Raw genomic sequence first — 18,623 nt, forward strand, 5'->3', positions numbered from 1 at the left:
GGAATCCTCGAAAGGCCTCACCTGCATCAACACACACAAAGGTCTCTTCGTTTACAACAGATGCCCGTTTGGCCGTGGCAATATTCCAGAGGAACATGGAAAGCTTGCTGAAGTTGGTCCCGTGCACCGTGGTCTTCCAGGACCAAATCTTGGTTACAGGTCGGGACACTGTCGAGCACCTTCAGAACCTGGAGGAGGTTCTTAGTCAGCTTAATCGCGTTGGGCTCAGGCTAAAACGCTCGAAGTGCGTTTTGCTGGTGCCTGAAGTGGAGTTCCTGGGGAGAAGAATTGTGGCGGACGGCATCAGGCCCACCGATTCGAAGACGGAGGCAATCAAGAATGCACCGAGACCACAGAACGTGACGGAGCTGCGGTCGTTTCTAGGGTTCCTGAACTATTTTGGTAACTTCTTACCGGGTCTTAACATATTGTTAGAACCCCTGCACTCTTTACTGCGTAAAGGAGATGAATGGGTATGGGGTAAAAGCCAAGAAAATGCCTTTGAGAAAGCTAGGAAGCTGTTATGTTCAAAGAAATTGCTTGTGTTGTACGATCCATGTAAACGTTTGGTATCAGCATGTGATGTGTCGTCGTACGGGGTCAGGTGTGTATTGCAACAAGCTAGTGAATTTGGGAAATTGCAATCGGTTGTTTATGCATCCAGAAGTCCTACAGTATGATCGAAAAAGAAGCATTAGCGTGTGTTTATGAGGTAAAGAAAATGCATCAATATCTGTTTGGGCTCAAATTTGAATTGGAAACTGACCATAAGCCGCTTATATCGCTCTTTTCTGAAAATAAGGGGATAAATACGAATGCATCGGCCCACATCCAGAGATGGGCGCTTCCGTTGTCCGTTGCGGATGGCATAGTTGTATGCGGACAACGGATACAAAAAACTGTGCCGATGCTCTCAGTAGGCTGCCATTGTCTACCACTGGGGTGGAGATCGCACAGCCCGCAGATTTAGTTATGGTAATGGAAGCATTCGAGAGTGAGCAATCACCTGTTGCCGCCTGACAGATTAGAACCTGGACGATCCAGGACCCCTTACTGTTCTTAGTAAAAAAAACTGTGTGCTCCACAGGAGTTGGTCTAATGTCCTGTTAGAGACGCAGGAATAAATAAAGCCGTACCAGTGGCGCAAAGATGAAATGTCTATACAGGCAGGCTGCCTCCTATGGGGTAATCAGATAATTGTGCAAAAAAGGACAGGGACACTTTCATTAGTGATCTTCACAGTACCCACCCAGGCATTGTGATGATGAAAGCGATAGCCAGATCCCACGTGTGGTGGTCCGGTATCGATGCAGACTTAGAGTCCTGTGTGCACAAATGTAATCTATGTTCCCAGTTAAGTACTGCACCCAGGGAGGCGCCACTAGGTTTATGGGCCTGGCCCTCCAAACCGTAGTCTAGGGTCCATGTCGACTTTGCAGGCACATTCTTGGGAAAAATGTTTTTAGTGGTTGTAGATGCGTACTCCAAATGGATTGAATGTGTGATAATGTCGGCAAGCACGTCCACTGCCACCATTGAAAGCCTACGGGCCATGTTTGCCTGATGTTCTTGTAAGTGACAATGGGCCGTGTTTTACCAGTGCTGAATTTAAGGAGTTCATGAACCGCAATGGGATCAAACGTGTCACATCTGCCCCATTTAAGCCAGTGTCCAATGGTCAGGCAGAACGAGCAGTCCAAACAATCAAGCAGAACTCGAAAAGGGTAACTGAAGGCTCATTGCAGACTCGCTTATCCCGAGTCCTGCTTAATTACCGCACAAGACCACACTCGCTCACCGGGGTCCCTTCCACTGAACTGCTCATGAAAAGGGCACTTAAGACAAGGCTCTCGTTAGTCCACCCTGATCTACACGAACAGGTAGAGAACAGGCGGCTTCAAAAGAATACATATCATGATCGCGCAAATGTGTCACGTGAAATTGAAGTAAATGATCCTGTATTTGTGTTGAACTATGGACAAGGTCCCAAGTGGATTGCTGGCACTGTTTTGGCCAAAGAGGGGAGTAGGGTGTTTGTGGTCAAATTCGCAAATGGACTCACCTGCAGAAAACACTTGGACTAAACCAAACTCAGATTTACAGACTATCCAGAGCAACCCACAATAGACCAACCACCCCCAGCAGCCCAGCAAGGCCGGCTGCACAGCAGCCCAGCGAAGGCCCAACAAACGACTCACCAACACCAGCATTTGCACCGAGACGATCAACCAGGAAAAGGAAGGCCCCAGATCGACTCACACTGTAAATAGTTTTTGACTTTGTGGGGGGGGGGGGGGGAGTGTTGTTATGTATGTAAACCTGTAAATACCATGTCTAACCACCAGAGGACTTATCCCCTGGAGTCCCAAGAGATCCCACAATCCCTTGGGAGCACCTGTATTTAAGGAGGCAGTCTGAGAACTGTAATAAAGGACTACGGTCACACTTACTTTGAGCTTGCAGTATCTAGTCTGACTCTTTATTCAAGACTTAACACTTTCCATCACGAAAATCATCTTCATAGCATCGGCCACCTCTTCCCCTACCTCAGCCCGTCTTCCATTGAAACCTACATACATGCTTACATCACTTCCACAATTGAATACTACATAGTTTGCCTGAATGCCCTCCCATCTTCCACCCTCCATAAACTACAGCTCATCTAAGTCTCTTCTGTTCATATTCTATCCCACACCAAGTCCTGCTCACCTATTTCCCATATACTTGCTGATCTGCACTGCTCCCAGTCTCTCAAAAACCTTATAGGTAAAATGATTGTCCTTGACATTAAATCATTCCATGGCCTCGAACCTCCCTATGACTTTCTTGACTGGGAGAGAAGTTGGACAAGACTATTTATGGAGTAGAGCAAGGATTGTGGCATTGAACCGCTCTTCAATGAGCTGCTCCTGAAGAGCTGCAGGCAACTGTTTGCCCTTTCCTTCTTTCAGTATTTTGTCAGTGTCAGTGGAAGCACTTGTGATTTATGAAGGTAGTGAGCTTGTCTGAATGAGGTTGCAGGGCAATGTGTTCAGTCACTATGTGAGATCCTGGACTTGAGGGATTTGTGATATCTGTGCAAACCCCACATCATTATCGTTCTGCTTCTGGCTGTTCAGAGGGAAGGGGATAAAACTTTTTGCTCCAACAAACAAGTCATCAGTCACCTCGTCAATGCAAGCATGCACAGCAGACTGACTGATGTTTCTAATATCCCCTGCGACAGCCTAGAAAGAGCCAGAGGCGAATAAGGTACCTAGAGAAGTGAAGCCTCCTTATGCACTGCTCCTCACAGAACAGGAGGTAGGTTGCATTGGACCTATTCACTCCGTTGGGAGGGTAAGGACTGCAACAAGCTTAGAACATAAGAACATAAGAAATAGGAGCACAAGTAGGCCATTTGACCCCTCGAGCCTGCTCTGACATTTAATAAGATCATGGCTGATCTGATCATGGACTCAGCTCCACTTTCCTGCCCGCTCCCCATAACCCTTTATTCCCTTATTGCTCAAAAATTATGTCTATCTCCGCCTTAAATATATTCAATGACCCAGCTTTCACAGCTCTCTGGGGCAGAGAATTCTACAGATTTACAACACTCTGAGAGAAGAAATTCCTCCTCATCTCGGTTTTAAATGGGTGACCCTTATTCTGAGACTTTGTCCCCTAGTTTTAGGTTCCCCTACGAGTGGAAATATCCTCTCTGCATCCATCTTGTCAAGCCCCCTCATTATCTTATAAGTTTCAATAAGATCACCTCTCATGCTTCTGAACTCCAATGAGTATAGGCCCAACTTACTCAACCTATCTTCATAAGTAAACCCCCTCATCTCTGAATTAACCCAGTGAAACCTCTCTAAACAGCCGCCATTGCTAGTATATCCTTCCCTAAATAAGGAGACCAAAACTGTACGCAGTACTCCAGGTGTGGTCTCACCAGTACCCAGTACAGTTGTAGCAGGACTTCTTTGCTTTATTACTCTATCCGCCTTGCAATAAAGGCCAACATTCCATTTGCCTTCCTGATTACCTTACTTACTGTACCTGCATATTAACTTTTTGTGTTTCATACACAAGGACCCCCAGGTCCCTCTGCACTGCAGCACTTTGCAATTTTTCTCCATTTAAATTATAATTTGCTTTTCTATTTTTTCTGCCAAAGTGGATAACCTCACACTTTCCCCATTATATTCTATCTGCCAAATTTTTGTCCACTCACTTAGCCTGTCTATATCGCTTTGCAAATTTTTTGTGTTTTCCTCACAATTTGCTTTCCCACCCATTTTTGTATCATCAGCAAACTTGGCTACATTACACTCAGTCCCTTCATCCAAGTTATTAATATAGATTGTAAATAATTGAGGCCCCACCACTGATCCCTGCGGCACCCCACTAGTTACTGATTGCCAACCAGAAAATGACCCGTTTATCCCGACTCTCTGTTTTCTGTTAGTTAGCCAATCCTCTATCCATGCGATATATTATTTCAACCCCATGAACTTTTATCTTGTGTAGTAACCTTTTATGTGGCACCTTATCGAATGCCTTCTGGAAATCCAATTACATCACATCTACTGGTTTCCCTTTATCCACTCTGCTCGATACATCCTCAAAGAACTGCAACAAATTTGTCAAACCTGATTTCCCTTTCATAAAACCATGCTGATTCTGCTTGATTGAATTATGCTTTTCCAAATGTCCTGCTACTGCTTCCTTCATAATGGACTCCAGCATTTTCCCAACGACAGATGTTAGGCTAACTGGTCTATAGTTTCCTGCTTTCTGTCTGCCTCCTTTTTTAAATAGAGGCGTTGCATTTACGGTTTTCCAATCCACTGGGACCTCCCCAGAATTCAGGGAATTTTGGTTCGATTACAACTGATGCAACCACTATCTCTGCAGCTACTTCTTTTAGGACCCTAGGATGCAAGCCATCAGGTCCAGGGTACTTGTCCGCCTTTAGTCCCATTATTTTACCGAGTATTACTTCTTTAATGATAATGATTGTATTAATTTCCTCCCTCCCTATAACCCCTTGAGTATCCACAATTGGGATGTTTTTAGTGTTTTCTACTGTGAAGACTGATTTTGTTCAAAGTCTCTGCCATTTCCCTATTTCCCATTATTACTTCCCCAGTCTCATCCTCTATGGGACCAACATTTACCTTAGCCACTCTTTTCATTTTTATGTACCTGTAGAAACTCTTACGATCTGTTTTTATATTTCGTGCTAGTTTAATTTCATGATCTATCTTCCCTCCCTTTATAATTTTTTTAGTCGTTCTTTGCTGGCTTTTAAAAGTTTCCCAATCCTCTGGCCTCCCACCAGTCTTGGCCACTTTGTATGCTCTTGTTTTCAATTTGATACCATCCCTTATTTCCTTAGTTAGCCATGGATGGGTATCCCTTATCTTACAGTCCTTTCCTTCTCATTGGGATCTATTTTTGTTGCGAGTTATGAAATATCTCCTTAAATATCTGCCACTGTTCATCAACTGTCCCATACTTTAATCTATTTCCCCTCATCCAGTTTAGCTAACTCTGCCCTCATACCTTTGCAGTCTCACTTATTTAAGCTTAGGACACTGGTTTGAGATCCAACTTTCTCAGCCTCCAACTGAACTTGAAATTCAACCATGTTATGGTCACTCATTCCTAGAGGATCCTTTACTAGGAGTTGTTTATTAATCCTGTCTCATTACACAGTATCAGATCTAAGATAGCCTGCTTCCTGGTTGGTTCCGCAACGTACTGCTTAAGGAAACTATCCTGGATACACTCTATGAACTCCTCCTCAAGGCTACTCTGGCCAATTTGCTTTGTCCAATCAATATGAAGGTTAAAATCGCCCATGATTATTGCCATTCCTTTTTACAAGCCTCCATTATTTCTTGATTTATACTCTGTCAAACAGTATAGCTACTGTTAGGAAGCCTATATACTATGCCCACTAATGACTTTTTCCCCTTATTATTTCTTATCTCCACCCAAACTGATTCAACATCTTGATCTTCTGAGTCAATATCGTTTCTCACTACTGCACTGATCTCATCCTTTATTAACAGAGCTACCCACCTCCTTTTCCTTTCTGTCCTTCTGAATTGTGAAATATCCTGAATATTTAGTTTCCAGCCTTGGTCACCTTGCAACCATGTCTCTGTAATGGCTATCAGATCATACCCATTTGTATCTATTTGTGCCATCAATGCATCTATTTTGAATGAATGCTGCATGCATTCAGATAAAGAGCTTTTAAGTTTTTTTTTACCATTTTTTCCTGCTTTGACCCCAATTTCTGATTCACCATTATATTTGTACATTCTGTCCCTTCCTGTCACGCTCTGCTTTTCTTTTCCCCCAGTGCTACCCTGCTCTATTGACTTCCCCTTATTCTTTGACTTTTTAAATTTTCCGTCACCTGAACCCTTTTCCCCACTAATTAGTTTAAAGCCCCCTCTACAGCCCTAGTTATTTGATTCTCCAGGACCTTAGTCCCAGCACGGTCTAAGTGGAGCCCGTCCGAATGGAACAGCTCCCTCTTACCCCAGTACTGGTGTCAGTGTCCAACGACCAAAACTCACTTCTCCCACACCAGTCTTTGAGCCACGTGTTTAACTCTCTGATCTTACTTACCCTATGCAAATTTGCTTGTGGCTCAGGTAGTAATCCAGAGATTATTACCTTTGTGGTTCTGCTTTTTAATTTGGTCCCTAGCTGCTAATAATTCCTCAGCAGAACCTCTTTCTTTGTTCTACCAATGTGGACCACGACAACTGGATCTTCCCCCTCCCACTCCAACAGCTCAATTTTGGCCCACCCCTTTTTTCGGTGCACTTACCAGAGATGCGCCGCTTTTCTCCGTTGATAAGTGCGCCGAAAAAAATCTCTTCCCATTTTGGCTGCTGTCTGGCCTCTCCTCGGTCGTCGCACAGCGTGGCCAGTCGAGTTGGGGGCGGAGCCAGCATCCTGCGCTGAAAACAGTGCCGGGCCGTCTGCATGTACGCATTGGAGTCGTGTCGTGATGTCCGCGCATGCGCAGTAGCGTCGAAATTTAGCAATCGGCCATTTTTAAAAGGAATCGTAGCTGCTTGTGTTGAGAATGACGTGAATAACACGTTTAGTGAGTTGGTCTGACCGCAGGTCAAGGGTACACAGCCAGATAGGGAATGGAAGACCAACAGGAAGAGCAGTGCAAGGAAGGTAGTGCAGGGATCCCCTGCGGTCATCCCCCTGCAAAACAGATACACTGCTTTGAGTACTGTTGAGGGGGATGACTCATTAGGGGGGAGCAGCCAAATTCATGGCACCATGGCTGGCTCTGCTGCACAGGAGGGCAGGAAAAAGAGTGGGAGAGCAATAGTGATAGGGGATCCAATTGTAAGGGGAATAGATAGGCGTTTCTGCGGCCGCAACCGAGACTCCAGGATGGTATGTTGCCTCCCTGGTGCAAGGGTCAAGGATGTCTCGGAGCGGGTGCAGGACAGGGAGGGCGAACAACCAGTTGTCGTGGTGCATACAGGTACCAATGACATAGGTAAAACACGGGATGAGGTCATACGATGCAAATTAGGGAGCTAGGAGCTAAATTAAAAAGTAGGACTTCAAAAGTAGTAATCTCAGGATTGCTACCAGTGCCACGTGCTAGTCAGAGTAGGAATCACAGGATAGCTCAGATGAATACGTGGCTTGAGGAGTGGTGCAGAAGGGAGGGATTCAAATTCCTGGGACATTGGAACCGGTTCTGGGGGAGGTGGGATCAGTACAAACCGGACGGTCTGCACCTGTGCAGGATCGGAACCAATGTCCTAGGGGGAGTGTTTTCTAGTGCTGTTGGGGAGGAGTTAAACTAATATGGCAGGAGGATGGGAACCTATGCAGGGAGACAGAGGGAAATAAAATGGAGTCAGAAGCAAAATATAGAAAGGAGAATAGTAAAAGTGGAGGGCAGAGAAACCCAAGGCAAAAAACAAAAAGGGCCACATTACAGCAAAATTCTAAAGGGGCAAAGTGTGTTTAAAAAAAAACAAGCATGAAGGCTCTGTGCCTCAATGCGAGGAGTATTAGGAATAAGGTGGATGAATTAACTGCGTAGATAGCAGTTAACCGATACGATGTGATTGGCATCACGGAGACATGGCTCCAGGGGACCAAGGCTGGGAACTCAATATCCAGGGGTATTGAGCATTTAGGAAGGATAGACAGAAAGGAAAAGGAGACTGGGTGGCGTTGCTGGTTAAAGATGAAATCAATGCAATTGTAAGGAAGGACATTAGCCTGGATGATGTGGAATCGGTATGTGTGGAGCTGCGGAATTCCAAAGAGCAGAAAACGCTAGTGGGAGTTGTGTATAGGCCACCAAATAGTAGTAGAGGTTGGGGACAGCATCAAACATGAAATAAGGGATGTGTGCAATAAAGGTACAGCAGTAATCATGGACGACTTTAATCTACACATTGATTGGGCTAACCTAACTGGAAGCAATGCGGTGGAGGACGATATCCTGGAGTGTATTAGGGATGGTTTTCTCGAACAATATGTAGAGGAACCAACCAGGGAGCTGGCCATCTTAGACTGGGTATTGTGTAATGAGAAGGGACTAATTAGCAATCTTGTTGTGCGAGGCCCCTTGGGGAAAAGTGACCATAATATGGTAGAATTCCTTATTAAGATGGAGAGTGGCAAAGTTAATTCGGAAACTAGGGTTCTGAACTTAAGGAAAGGTAACTTCGGCAGTATGAGGCGTTAATTGGCTAGAATAGACTGGCAAATGATACTTAGTGCATTTGGAAAGAGGTGACATGATAGGTCCAAGTCAGCATGGATTTGTGAAAGGGAAATCATGCTTGACAAATCTTCTGGAATTTTTGAGGATGTTTCCAGTAGAGTGGACAAGGGAGAACCAGTTGATGTGGTATATTTGGACTTTCAGAAGGCGTTCGACAAGGTCCCACACAAGAGATTGATGTGCAAAGTTAGAGCACATGGGATTGGGGGTAGTGTGCTGACATGGATTGAGAACTGGTTGTCAGACAGGAAGCAAAGAGTAGGAGTAAATGGGTACTTTTCAGAATGGCAGGCAGTGACTAGTGGGGTACCGCAAGGTTCTGTGCTGTGGCCCCAGCTGTTTACACTGTACATTAATGATTTAGATGAGGGGATTAAATGTAGTATCTCCAAATTTGCGGATGACACTAAGTTGGGTGGCAGTGTGAGCTGCGAGGAGGATGCTGTGAGGCTGCAGAGCGACTTGGATAGGTTAGGTGAGTGGGCAAATGCATGGCAGATGAAGTATAATGTGGATAAATGTGAGGTTATCCACTTTGGTGGTAAAAACAGAGAGACAGACTATTATCTGAATGGTGACAGATTAGGAAAAGGGGAGGTGCAAAGAGACCTGGGTGTCATGGTACATCAGTCATTGAAGGTTGGCATGCAGGTGCAGCAGGCGGTTAAGAAAGCAAATGGCATGTTGGTCTTCATAGCAAGGGGATTTGAGTACAGGGGCAGGGAGGTGTTGCTACAGTTGTACAGGGCATTGGTGAGGCCACACCTGGAGTATTGTGTACAGTTTTGGTCTCCTAACCTGAGGAAGGACATTCTTGCTATTGAGGGAGTGTAGCGAAGGTTCACCAGACTGATTCCCGGGATGGCGGGACTGACCTATCAAGAAAGACTGGATCAACTGGGCTTGTATTCACTGGAGTTCAGAAGAATGAGAGGGGACCTCATAGAAACATTTAAAATTCTGACGGGGTTAGACAGGTTAGATGCAGGAAGAATGTTCCCAATGTTGGGGAAGTCCAGAACCAGAGGTCACAGTCTAAGGATAAGGGGTAAGCCATTTAGGACCGAGATGCGGAAGAACTTCTTCACCCAGAGAGTGGTGAACCTGTGGAATTCTCTACCACAGAAAGTTGTTGAGGCCAATTCACTAAATATATTCAAAAAGGAGTTAGATGAGGTCCTTACTACTAGGGAGATCAAGGGGTGTGGCGAGAAAGCAGGAATGGGGTACTGAAGTTGAATGTTCAGCCATGAACTCATTGAATGGCGGTGCAGGCTAGAAGGGCCGAATGGCCTACTCCTGCACCTATTTTCTATGTTTTCTATGTTTAAAGGATTGACGGTGGATAAGCAATGGCAAACATTTAAAGATCACATGGATGAACTTCAGCAAATGTACATCCCTGTCTGGAGTAAAATTAAAACTGGGAAGGTGGCTCAACCATGGCTAACAAAGGAAATTAAGGATAGTGTTAAAGCCAAGGAAGAGGCATATAAATTGGCTAGAAAAGGCAACAAACCTGAGGAGTGGGAGATGTTTAGAATTCAACAGAGGAGGACTAAGGGTTTAATTAAGAGGGGAAAATAGAGTACGAGAGGAAGCTTGCAGGGAATATAAAAACTGACTGCAAAAGCTTCTATAAATATGTGAAGAGAAAAAGATTAGTAAAGACAAATGTAGGTCCCTTGCAGTCGGATTCAGGTGAATTTATAATGGGGAACAAAGAAATGGCAGACCTATTGAACAAATACTTCGGTTCTGTCTTCAAGGAAAAGAAGATATAAATAACCGTCCGAAGGTACTAGGGGACAGTGGGTCTAGTGAGAAGGAAGAACTGAAGGATATCCTTATTAGGCGGGAAATTGTGTTAGGGAAATTGATGTGATTGAAGGCCGATAAATCCCCGGGGCCTGATAGTCTGCATCCCAGAGTGCTCAAGGAAGTGGCCCTAGAAATAGTGGATGCATTGGTGATCATTTTCCAACAGTCTATCGACTCTGGATCAGTTCCTATGGACTGGAGGGTAGCTAATGTAACACCACTTTTTAAAAAAGGAGGGAGAGAGAAAACGGATAATTATAGACCGGTTAGCTTGACATCAGTAGTGGGGAAAATGTTGGATTCGATCATGAAGGATGAAATAGCAGCGCATTTGGAAAGCGGTGACAGGATCAGACCAAGTCAGCATGGATTTATGAAGTGGAAATCATGCTTGACGAATCTTCTGGAATTTTTTGAGGATGTAACTAGCAGAGTGGACAAGGGAGAACCGGTGGATGTGGTGTATTTGGACTTTCAGAAGGCTTTTGACAAGGTCCCACACAAGAGATTGTTGTGCAAAATCTAAGCACATGATATTGGGGGTAATATACTGACGTGGATAGGGAACTGGTTGGCAGACAGGAAGCAGAGAGTTGGGATAAACGGTCCTTTTTAGAATGGTAGGCAGTGACCAGTGGAGTGCCGCAGGGCTCAGTGCTGGGACCCCTGCTCTTTACAATATACATTAACGATTTGGATGAAGGGATAGAGTGTAATATCTCCAAGTTTGCAGATGACACTAAACTGGGTGGCGGTGTGAGCTGTGAGGAGGATGCTAAGAGGCTTCAGGGTGACAGGTGAGTGGGCAAATGCATGGCAGATGTAGTATAATGTGGATAAATATGTGGTTATCCATTTTGGGGGCAAAAACACGAAGGCAGATTATCTGAATGGCAGCAGACTAGGAAAAGGGGAGGTACAACGAGACCTGGGTGTCATGGTTCATCAATCACTGAAAGTTGGCATGCAGGTACAGCAGGCGGTAAAGAAGGCAAATGGTATGTTGGCCTTCATAGCTAGGGGATTTGAATATAGAAGCAGGGAGGTCTTACTTCAGTTGTACAGGGCCTTAGTGAGGCCTCACCTGGAATATTATGTTCAGTTTTGGACTCCTAGTCTGAGAAAGGACGTTCTTGATATTGAGGGAGTGCAGCGAAGGTTCACCAGACTGATTCCAGGGATGGCTGGAATATGAGAAGAGACTGGAATATGAGGAGAGACTGGATCAACTGGGCCTTTATTCACTGGAGTTTAGAAGGATGAGAGGGGATCTCATAGAAACATATCAGATTCTGATGGGACTGGACAGGTTAGATGCGGGAAGAATGTTCCCAATGTTGGAGAAGTCCAGAACCAGGGGACATAGTCTTAGGATAAGGGGTAGGCCATTTAGGACTGAGATGAGGAGAAACTTCTTTACTTAAAGAGTTGTTAACCTGTGGAATTCCCTGCCGCAGAGAGTTGTTGATGCCAGTTCATTGGATATATTCAAGAGGATATGGCTCTTACGGTTAAGCGGATCAAGGGGTATGGAGAGAAAGCAGGAAAGGGGTACTGACGGAATGATCAGCCATGATCTTATTGAATGGCGGTGCAGGCTCGAAGGGCTGAATGGCCTACTCCTGCACCTATTTTCTATGTCTATGTTTCTATGTTTTCTGAAGTGGCCACATACGCTGGCCTAAGTAGATTTGGAGTAACTATTAGCTGGCCAAAGTGGCCTAAATGGCCAAAACTGGCATAGTTGGCTAGTAACGCCCTCTTTTGAGCAAAAAAAACTAAACTAAAAAAATCCTAACTAACTCACTTACACTGGCGCAAATTGAATGTGCAAAATGGGGATTTTTAAGATACTCCAGAAAAATCAAGTTGCTCCAAAAAAAACGGACCAAAATTGAGCCCCATGTTCCTCTCGAGCCCAGAGGAGATGTCCTTAACCCTGGCATCGGGCAGGCAACACAGCCTTCGGGACTCACGCTCTCGGCTGCAGAGAACAGAATCTAGCCCCCTATTGATACTGTCCCCTACCACTACAAAATTTATTTTTATTCCCCCCACGTGAATGACCCCCTGTACCACAGTGCTGTGGTCAGTTTGCTCATCCTCCCTACAGTCCCTGCTCTCGTCCACACAGGGAGCAAGAGCCTCGAACCTGCTGGTCAAGAGCAAGGGCTGAGGCTCCTACACCATTACATCCTGGATCCCTATATCTTCCTTACTTGGAGTCACACCCTCCTGCACCTAACCACGGACCAAATTTGAATGAATTAATCTAATTGGTGTGACTAGCTCCTGCTATGCAGCGTCCAGGTAACTCACCCCCTCCCTGATGTGTCGTAGTGTCTGCAGCTCAGACTCCAGCTCATCAACACGGAGCCCAAGTTCCTCGAGCTGCAGACACTTGCTGCAGATGTGGTCGCTGTGGACCTCAATGGGGTCAACCAGCTCCCACATGTCACAGCAGAAACACATTTCCTGCCCTGCCATCCGAATATATTTAATTAATTACGTTTTTGGGTTTTGTTTATAGTCCCAGCTTTTAATTCAAACCAATGCCCCAGAAAAGAGAAAAAAACTCGCCAACTAATCACTTCCCTTCACTTTGAATTTGGTTATTTCTACTTCTTGTCTTCAGCTGGGTTGGTGTTTGGGCCCCGATCTACCACTCCCTTTATGTCCCGCTGGGCTCTGCTGCTCTTTTTAATTGGCCTCCCTGCGACTGCAGTTGTTTTCTCCTTTCTCCTGCTCCTCTTCTCCTCCTCCTTTTGCCAGAGTGGAATTCCAAAAAAGACCCCCATGAAGAAATAAGTGAATTGCCAGAAGGCCCTTAAGAGTTCAGAAGGCCCAGCAGCAACAACAAGCACGTTGAAATAATCTAAATTTCAAAAGGTCATTATCTGATGTAAGCAAAATGTCTCCCAAAACTTTCTACAGCTTTGCCAGAGATGAAAATGGTGTAGAGGTGTAACTATGTCATTTGTTCCGATTTCCATTTATTAATGAGACCACCTGGCTCAAGATCATTTTTCAGTCTCTGCTCACCTGACGACCGGCACTTCCTACTCCCACCCATGAACCATGGAGGGTACAAGTCAGGAGATGGCCATTTCCAGCAATATTTAAAGGAATCCTCAGCGGTTCTAAGCTGGGAGTTTTCTTGCTTGAGAATCTGCAGGAAGGTGGGGTGAGAAGAAGCCAACCTCCCTGCCCAAGACTGGAAATAGCACCTACATAGCAGCTCAGGAAGTAGCAGTACCTGTTTTTTTATAAAGGAAGTCTGCCTCTGATCTGCACCCTGCCACCTGACATTCATTTGTATGTAATTCACATTGCTGTGCCCTCTTCATGTGCAACCACCAGCCATACAGCTTTTTGTGGGTAATGCTATACAGGTGCTGGACAGAAGTGAAACATGAGCACCCATTTTTTCTGTGCGGAACACTTGTTTTTCAGATGATATTTGAGTGCTAGATGCAGGAAAATCCGTCTTCAGATCACATTTTATCAGATTTTCATGCTGGAAAAATGCTTTAATCGCATTGATATAATCTGGGTCACCACTCATTCAAGAACCTCAATTTCATTTAAATGGTTATTACTAGCAATAATAATTGCAATTATGAAGGTTCCCCAGTATGAAAGAGCTATTGTTATATTCATAAACATATAGGTCATAAGTTATTAACTGAAACACTGACTGATACATACCTTGTACGCAGGATGTCTGCCATTAAAATATGGGTTGAATATACCGATTGTGTTGATGAATGATTTATTATTGTTCCATTCTTCCATAGCTTTTTCTGCTGCTTCTTTCAGTGAGGGTTCAATCTACAATATTGACAGATTATCAGGCATATTGTTGAAGTAAATAGTAGTTTCTGCAAACCATATTTGTTGCCTACATCATCTTCCATACCTACCGTGTTTGAAATAAGCTGATCTCTTGCTATCTTCAGTTTTTCTAATGTGTTTTTCAAGACTTGTTCATGGTTTTCACTGGCAGAGGATAAAAGTAATCCCATTGACCTGAGGTACAATTAAAACATTGATAAGATTTTTAAATATGGGGTTGGTTTTGAAATTAAGAATAAAGGATGGGTCTGTAGTGGCAAAGATTCCAGGAGGACACTTATGCCAGGATGTTCGGGGCTAACGGTATAAGGTAGAAATAAATAAGCAAAATAATTTCTTAAAGCTGGACCGAGGAGTAATTTTCCACTTTTGGGGCTCCCGGTACAAAGCAGCACACATGGAGAGCACACACTAAGAACGCTCACTGGAACACTGGAGTAAAGATCCTGTGCCCATTACACAGCACGCCTGATTTTTAGTCCATGGAAAATTTACCTTTAAAGGATGAATCAAGCCATATGGGCTAAAAGACAGTTTTGCTCCTACGTTTCAATGTTCTTCAGCATAAACAGAGAGAGAAACAAAAGGAAAAAATAATTGGTTCTTTATGCATCTACCTCAATTTGCCAATATTCCTCCAGCTGAATGAAAATTTAGAAAATGGTATCTCTTTCAATAGGTACTTACTCTTTGTTCAACAAAACTTTTTGTATTTTTTCCACAGTACTTCTTTTCCAGTCATAAAACTTCAAATACTGTTCCGTTCTTTGTTCCAGTTGGCAAAGCAAATCTTTAATCTAGATTATATGAAATATAAATTCTGTGTTTAGTTGAATTTTGTAAATTTATTAATATACATTGATTCTCAGGACCTCCACAATACATGGTGGAAACTCAGTGAGAATCATGGAATATATAGTTAACTCTATGGGGCAGATTTTATAATGTCATGCAGGCCTGAACTGTTAATGAGTAAACCTACAAAATAACAGTGGGAAGTATTCAATGAAGTAAGTAAGATACAAAAGATAAAAGGCAAAGGCTCCACTTTTGTAGTTAAATAATCATGAGCAACAAATGAAGAGACAGTAGCAAGCTAAAAAAATGCAAGGAAAAGTGGAAATCCATCAGACTGTGAAAGTTATAAAAAGCAACAAAGAGATACAACAAAGTAATGAGGTGCAGGAAGTGAGTAAGAAAAAAAACTTGCAAGGGTTATCAAAGTTAACAAAAGCTTTTATAAATATATAAAGAGAAAGGGATTGGTAAATGCGAATGTGGGCCCATTAAAGACAGATGCAGGCGAGACTATGATGGATATTAAGAGACTTGGTAAAGCAATGCTTTGCATCCGTTTTCACAGTAGAGGAAGAGCACAAAATACCAGCAGTACAGGAGAAGCTAAATATAAATCAAGGGAAGGAACTTAGTGGATTTAGTATGTAGAGAAAATAATAGTTCTTACGATAAACAAATCTCTAGGACAGGAAGGCTCTCATCCCAGAATACAAAAAAAGATAGGTGAGGAAATTGCAGATGCATTAGTCATAATTTTCCAAAGCTCTCCAGATTTAGGAATTGTGCCTATGAATTGGAAAATTGTAAATGTCACTCCATTATTTAAGAAGGGAGGGAGAAACCAGGTAACTACAGACCTGTCAGTTCAGCATCATTTGTGGGGAGGTTACTGGAATCTATCATCTCTGGGATGGTTTTCAATGTACAGACACTCTGGGAGTGGGGGACCCGAAGAGCATGTGAAACCCAGAAATATGTTAAGCGCATCTGTCAGTGGCTTTTTAATGCAGCTACTTCTTCAGCATTTTATTTCTGGATTTCTGTCCAAAGATGACCCACATGACACGATCTCAACTTCAGTATTTAAAGCGACAATCCAAACATGTAAGTTGAAGCAGCTGAAGTTGGGAAGAGAAGAGTAAGGTCAAAAATGGAAGTGAAATGGTCCAAGGGTGCATCCTGCTTCACGGATGTCTTCTTGGCTGTGCTGCTGGGGGCTGTGAGGACTGGGAGGAAAATACTCTTCCTTACCAATGGTTGGGAGAATCCTGCTGGGGAAAACAAGATGGCGTGGTTGGAGGTGGCAGAAGAGGTCAGCAGCATGAGCGTAGTGCCACGCTTCTGAATTCAATGCAGGAAGTGGCTTAATGACATAACCAGGACAGGAAAGGTGAGAGCAATGACACGTTCACCAACATTCTGATGTGCGTATCATTCAAACCCCCCTCACTCTGCCTTTTCGAGCCTACTGCAACACATTACTCCTCACAGCCACTTACCCTGCAGTTGCACCCATCCCTCTCTGCCTATGCACTTCCTCACATCCCCATCTATCCACTGACACTCACCCTCATCGTTATATAGTGTCATGCCTCTCCCTCATAGTCACCAATGTGGAAAGATAGAAAAAGAGCAACCATAGATTGCAAGGCTTGCTGGGACATTATATTTGGTCAACCTAGGAATTAGAGCTTACTTCAGCAAACAAGCTGTCAGCAGTTGAAACCACGGGTTGCAATACCTCACAGCAGCTAAGGTCATCTGTCTTCTCTGTCTAATTATAATCACAAATAGGATGTGATAACCAAAAAAAACAGACAGTGTGTACAGGGGGCAAGGAAAGGTTATCCCAAAATAAGGAAAGGGTAGCTAAGACAATTATCCATTGGATAACACTGATGAGGTAATTAAATTAACTGCTAGACTCTGCACTATTACAAAAAAAAGAGGAACCATCACATATGATAGGAGTTGTTTACTTGGGTGTATAAATATGTTCCAATTTCAGTGTATTACCGGAGTTGGTACCCTGTCTAGGGCACTCTCCCCTTGTATACAAGCAACAATAAACTAACAATCTGATGGTCTGCTTGTGTTAAGAGTCTTATCTTGAATCGGTGTCTTCGACAGAATTCCTTGGAGGTTCCACCGAGATCGCAAACTACGTGCCGGTGAGTAAACGGACAAGAACACGGTGACTCTCTAGGGAAGGACTCTAACTGGCCAGTTATTGGTGACATTTATGTTACTAAAGGAGCCCTTCCTTGGAGAGAGCGCGAGTGTAGTCTGTTTGTCTCGGCAGAAGTGCTGCGATCGTAAGACTCCTTTCAGGATTGAGTTACATGTTTGTAATCACTTCCTCTTTCAGCTTGACAGTAAGAGGAGGCAGATTCCGAAAAGCAAAAAAATTCAGCCCTGAAGCAGGCCGGCAGATTGTAAAGGGGGGAAGGTAAGAAAAGACGTCATTAAAAGGTCCCTGTTTCTTGTGTGGTAGAAACAAATACCCTTGTGTGATAGGGAGAAATAAGATGGGACGCGATCCTTGTGTGATAGGATCATTGAAATTAGTGATAGGATAAGTCATCCTTGTGTGATAAGATGAGGACCTTTGTTTGATGGGGTAATTTAGAATAAGTTAAGGACTCAGTCTGAAGGAGCGTACAACGCAGACTGAGAATTGATTATTTGTTCAGTTAAAGCATAAGGATTATGATCTGTGCACCCCTTTGGGTTTTCGCGTTTTTTATTGTCTTCATAATATTGTTATGTGCGTCAATTGTCTATGAGCTCTTAGGAAGACATAACAGGGAAATCAACAGGGGAGGTTGTGTTTCAGAAACGTATAAATTAGTTGAGACAAAACAGTGATCGGTTGATCAGCAGCGTGTGACTCGTGTCCAACAATATCTCAAACACCCAGACTGAGGCCGAATTAAGAACCCAAATGGGTCACGTGACGGCCAGGTGAATTGGGCATAGGGTACTCGGTTGGAGCGAGAGGACTGTGATACAGAGAACTGTGATATCTCAACCAGTTAAATATGGGTGCCGGAGCAGGCAAACCACCACCAAAGGGCACACCAGCCTTTTTCATGCTCCAGAATTGTGGTCAGTCTTCAATTGACCACCTAAAAGAATGGGTAAAATGGACTAAGGATGAAAACAGGCTATTTCCACCTGATGGTTCATTTAATTTCGAGAGAATAACGTGTCTTGAGGAATGCCTTGTGGATACAGACCCAGGTAGAAGGGGTAAAAAGAAAATAAATTGGTCAGCTTTCAACGATCGGAAACGAGAAGCCGAAAGATGATGCGAAAGAAGCATAGAAGCTAGTAATGAAGGAGGTAAAAAAGAAAAAGAAAC

General features: G+C 43.8%; 1 protein-coding gene across 5 annotated transcripts in view; it reads right to left on the reverse strand.

Annotated features, from left to right (window-relative positions):
• The window catches only part of LOC139243544 (uncharacterized), a 333,845-nt gene that overhangs the window by 67,402 nt on the left and 247,820 nt on the right, over window positions 1-18,623 (reverse strand). For all 5 annotated transcript variants that reach the window (XM_070870793.1, XM_070870792.1, XM_070870790.1 and 2 more), the window contains 3 exons: window positions 15,149-15,258; window positions 14,530-14,635; window positions 14,315-14,437 (listed from right to left, as the gene is read on the reverse strand). In XM_070870793.1, coding sequence (XP_070726894.1) covers window positions 14,315-14,437; window positions 14,530-14,635; window positions 15,149-15,258 — 339 coding nt within the window. The remainder of the gene's footprint in view (window positions 1-14,314; window positions 14,438-14,529; window positions 14,636-15,148; window positions 15,259-18,623) is intronic.

Source organism: Pristiophorus japonicus, chromosome 2 (assembly GCF_044704955.1).
Source record: "Pristiophorus japonicus isolate sPriJap1 chromosome 2, sPriJap1.hap1, whole genome shotgun sequence".
In the NCBI taxonomy this organism is placed as follows: Eukaryota; Metazoa; Chordata; class Chondrichthyes; family Pristiophoridae; genus Pristiophorus; species Pristiophorus japonicus.